The 3771-nt window shown below is 61.0% G+C and overlaps 2 protein-coding genes across 2 annotated transcripts; one reads left to right on the forward strand and one right to left on the reverse strand.

Moving 5' to 3' along the window:
* Nucleotides 1-1267: 1267 nt before the first annotated feature.
* Nucleotides 1268-2432, reverse strand: GUITHDRAFT_122167 (hypothetical protein; the record flags this gene model as incomplete). Its single annotated transcript, XM_005818562.1, has 3 exons — nt 1268-1923; nt 2016-2139; nt 2190-2432. 3 exons carry the CDS (start codon nt 2430-2432, stop codon nt 1268-1270), a joined length of 1023 nt encoding a protein of 340 aa, XP_005818619.1.
* A 472-nt stretch (nt 2433-2904) lies between these two features.
* On the forward strand, nt 2905-3764 carry GUITHDRAFT_122168 (hypothetical protein; the record flags this gene model as incomplete). Its single annotated transcript, XM_005818563.1, has 2 exons — nt 2905-3429; nt 3738-3764. The coding sequence occupies 2 exons, from the start codon at nt 2905-2907 to the stop codon at nt 3762-3764; spliced, it is 552 nt and encodes a 183-aa protein (XP_005818620.1).
* Nucleotides 3765-3771: the final 7 nt, after the last annotated feature.

Raw genomic sequence — 3771 nt, forward strand, 5'->3', positions numbered from 1 at the left:
AAGCGCTCATGAATATAGAGGAAGACTCGGAGGTTGGACATCAACCACTGCAAGCCCTTCGGCCAATCTGAGGTCGCCATAGGTGGAACCGGGGGCACATCCGTAGCAGAATCAGGGTCGGCATCAGCAAGGTCAGGTTGAAGCAAAAACAAAGCAGGAACAAGCTGAACCGGCAGGTACACAGTCTCAGCGGATCTCGAGGATTTACTGGCATAAGGTAAAAAGTGCCAGCGGTGTATAGGATTTACTGGCAGAAGATAAAAAGTGCCTCAAGCGGTAGCCGAGTCAGCGGTAGCCGCCCGTGACGGCGGCGACGCCGCAGCAAGGCGAGCTCGGACCAGCAGCAAGCACCCCAGTGGTGTCGAGCTCTCCGGAGGCACCCGACGTCACAGGACAGTAGGATTTACTGGCAGAAGGTAAAAAGTGCCTGAAGCAAAACAAAGCAGGAACAAGCTGAACCGACAGTGAGGGACGGAGACGCCTCGCCAGCTCCGCGCCGATCGTCGGCGCCACTCGACGTGTTTCCCCCATCATGATCGGAGTCGGAGACCTCCGGCGAAGACTCCCCCTCGGCCGACTTGACAAAGTCCGAGGAGGAGCTGTCCTCTGGCTCGAGAAGTGCTTGCGCCCGCAAGGGCGTCATGCGCCTCGCACCAGACAAGAGCGCCTCCAGCGTCAGCTGCATAGTGAGGCGCTGATACTACTGAGGTGGCGGCGCGTTTGCGAGCCAATACCTCAGCAGCAGGGCCGTCATCAGGCACGAAGTGCCGACCAAACGCCGCATCCTCAAGAGGCATCGAGCGCTGAGCAATGATGTCCGCCAGATACCAGATGAAGCGGAGGGTGTCAGGATGCAGGGTACCGTCCGTCGAGATGGCAAGAGGGATGAACGCTCAAGGAGGAGTATAGGATTTACTGGCAGAAGGTAAAAAGGTATAGGATAGAAAAAGTGCCTCAAGCAAAACAAAGCAGGAACAAGCTGAACCGGCAGGCACACAGTCCACAGCGAGAGCTCTCGAGGATTTACTGGCATAAGGTAAAAAGTGCCTCAAGCAAAACAAAGCAGGAACAAGCTGAACCGGCAGGCACACAGTCCACAGCGAGAAGCTGCACAATCACACACAAAACACAAGCCCGAAATGAACCAGCACTGCTGGCACCCAGACGCGGCACCGTCAGCCCAAGCGCGAAGCCGCGCAGACAAGCAGCCGAAGGGTCAAGCAATCAAGCAACAAGCAGCAGGAGCATGCAGGAGGAATAAAATCCCCTAAACGCGATACCCGGAGGCAGCCGACTGACCACTGTCAGTCGAGACGTCCGCTGCCGCCACAAAGCGGGCGGCCGCGGACGGAGAAAGGGCAGCCGCCGACAAGGAGCCGGAGCTGCCCGGGGGTCCGCCTGGGGCAGCGGACGGAGGGAGGCTGGACACATGAACACGGTACCGCTCGAGGTAGTCCTCCTCGCTAGCCTCCGAGTCAGCGGTAGCCGCCCGTGACGGCGGCGACGCCGCGGCAATGCCCAAGGACCGGCGTGACCCGACCGATGCCGGGGAGGAAGCAGGCGAGCTCGGACCAGCAGCAAGCACCCCAGTGGTGTCGAGCTCTCCGGAGGCACCCGACGTCACAGTGAGGGACGGAGACGCCTCGCCAGCTCCGCGCCGGCCCATAGTGAGGCGCTGATAGGTGGCGGCGCGTTTGCGAGCCAAGACCTCAGCAGCAGGGCCGTCATCAGGCACGAAGTGCCGACCAAACGCCGCATCCTCAAGAGGCATCGAGCGCTGAGCAATGATGTCCGCCAGATACCAGATGAAGCGGAGGGTGTCAGGATGCAGGGTACCGTCCGTCGAGATGGCAAGAGGGATGAACGCTCGAGGAGGAGTAGTCATGGCATATGCAGCGCGATGTTTGCGAATCTTCTCAGACGCTGCAGCATGGAGGGATATAGGATTTACTGGCAGAAGGTAAAAAGGGCGTCGAGGTTGACCTCCCCCCACTTGGTCAGGTCGGCAGAGCTACCGATGTAAGGGTGGACCAACGTCACGTCCGCCATCAAGCCCTCGTACTGCTCGGACCCTCGATCGCGGATTCCAGGGATGTGGATATCGCCCTTCATCTTGCGGCCATGAGGATGGGAGGGTACCTGCCGTCGAGAACGAGGATCCCCCACTGTATCGATGACACTCTGAAGACCAGCTTCGTTCTGAGCATCGACCGAATCGTACGAGTATGGTTGTCATGCGCCGTGGGAAGCTTGGAGGATCGGCGTTTGCAGGTCTGGAGATGATGTGCAGCAACGGAGGGATCGAGCTCGCGCTGACATCCATCACATTTCGTCGGACACTGGCAGATCGGCATGCCATGGAGATAGCAGTCGAGCATCTGAGCATAGCGGTGCGGGAAGGCCTTGAGGGGGTAGTAGCTCGAGACTCGCATCGGAGAGTGGCTCAGGTCTCGCTCAGGAAAATGAGCGAAGATGGAAGACCCTATCCTGCGACTTGAGCGAGTGTGTCCTGCGGCTGTGCAAGGTGAGGATATCACACTGCTGATCGGTCAGCGCAGCGCGAGCATGCACATGGCGGCGAGGACGGTATAGGATAGGGAAGACGCGCATGACACGAGGAGTCACATTCCCGTGCCAGGCGGGGAATGAAGTGTTCTGAGGCGAGCGGACGAGGGGGCGGCAAACCAGGGGAGTGGGTACCAAAGATGCCGGGGGGCGTCCTGCGTCATCAGGCACCATATATACTGGCAGAAGGTAAAAAGTGCCTCAAGCAAAACAAGCAGGACACAAGCGGAACCGGCAGGCACACAGTCCAGGCACAGCAGCCGGGGCAGGTGGGATCGCCGCGCCATCTGCAGCCGGTGCAGGAGCCTTCACACGACGGTAGAGGATCGCTCCAGCATTATGAACGAAGTCGTGCGCCTCAACGAAGAAGGTCGCCAGAGGATGCTTCTGGGCACGGAGAGATCTCGAGCGTTCATCCCTCTTGCCATCTCGACGGACGGTACCCTGCATCCTGACACCCTCCGCTTCATCTGGTATTTGGCGGACATCATTGCTCAGCGCTCGATGCCTCTTGAGGATGCGGCGTTTGGTCGGCACTTCGTGCCTGATGACGGCCCTGCTGCTGAGGTCTTGGCTCGCAAACGCGCCGCCACCTATCAGCGCCTCACCATGCAGCTGACGCTGGAGGCGCTCTTGTCTGGTGCGAGGCGCATGACGCCCTTGCGGGCGCAAGCACTTCTCGAGCCAGAGGACAGCTCCTCCTCGGACTTTGTCGAGTCGCCCGAGGGGGAGTCTTCGCCGGAGGTCTCCGACTCCGATGGGGGAAACCCTTCGAGTGGCCCCGACGATCGGCGCGGAGCTGGCGAAGCGTCTCCGTCCCTCACTGTGACGTCGGGTGCCTCCGGAGAGCTCGACACCACTGGGGTGCTTGCTGCTGGTCCGAGCTCGCCTGCTTCCTCCCCGGCATCGGTCGCCGGGTCACGCCGGTCCTTGGGCATTGCTGCGGCGTCGCCGCCGTCACGGGCGGCTACCACTGACTTGGCTACCGCTGACTCGGAGGCTAGCGAGGAGGACTACCTCGAGCGGTACCGTGTTCATGTGTCCAGCCTCCCTCCGTCCGCTGCCCCAGGCGGACCCCCGGGCAACGCCGGCTCCTTGTCGGCGGCTGCCCTTTCTCCGTCCGCGGCCGCCCGCTTGAGGCGGCAGCGGACGTCTCGACTGACAGTGGTCAGTCGGCTGCCTCCGGGTATCGCGTGTAAGGGATTT

Source organism: Guillardia theta (genome assembly GCF_000315625.1).
Source record: "Guillardia theta CCMP2712 unplaced genomic scaffold GUITHscaffold_290, whole genome shotgun sequence".
Classification (NCBI taxonomy): domain Eukaryota; class Cryptophyceae; order Pyrenomonadales; family Geminigeraceae; genus Guillardia; species Guillardia theta.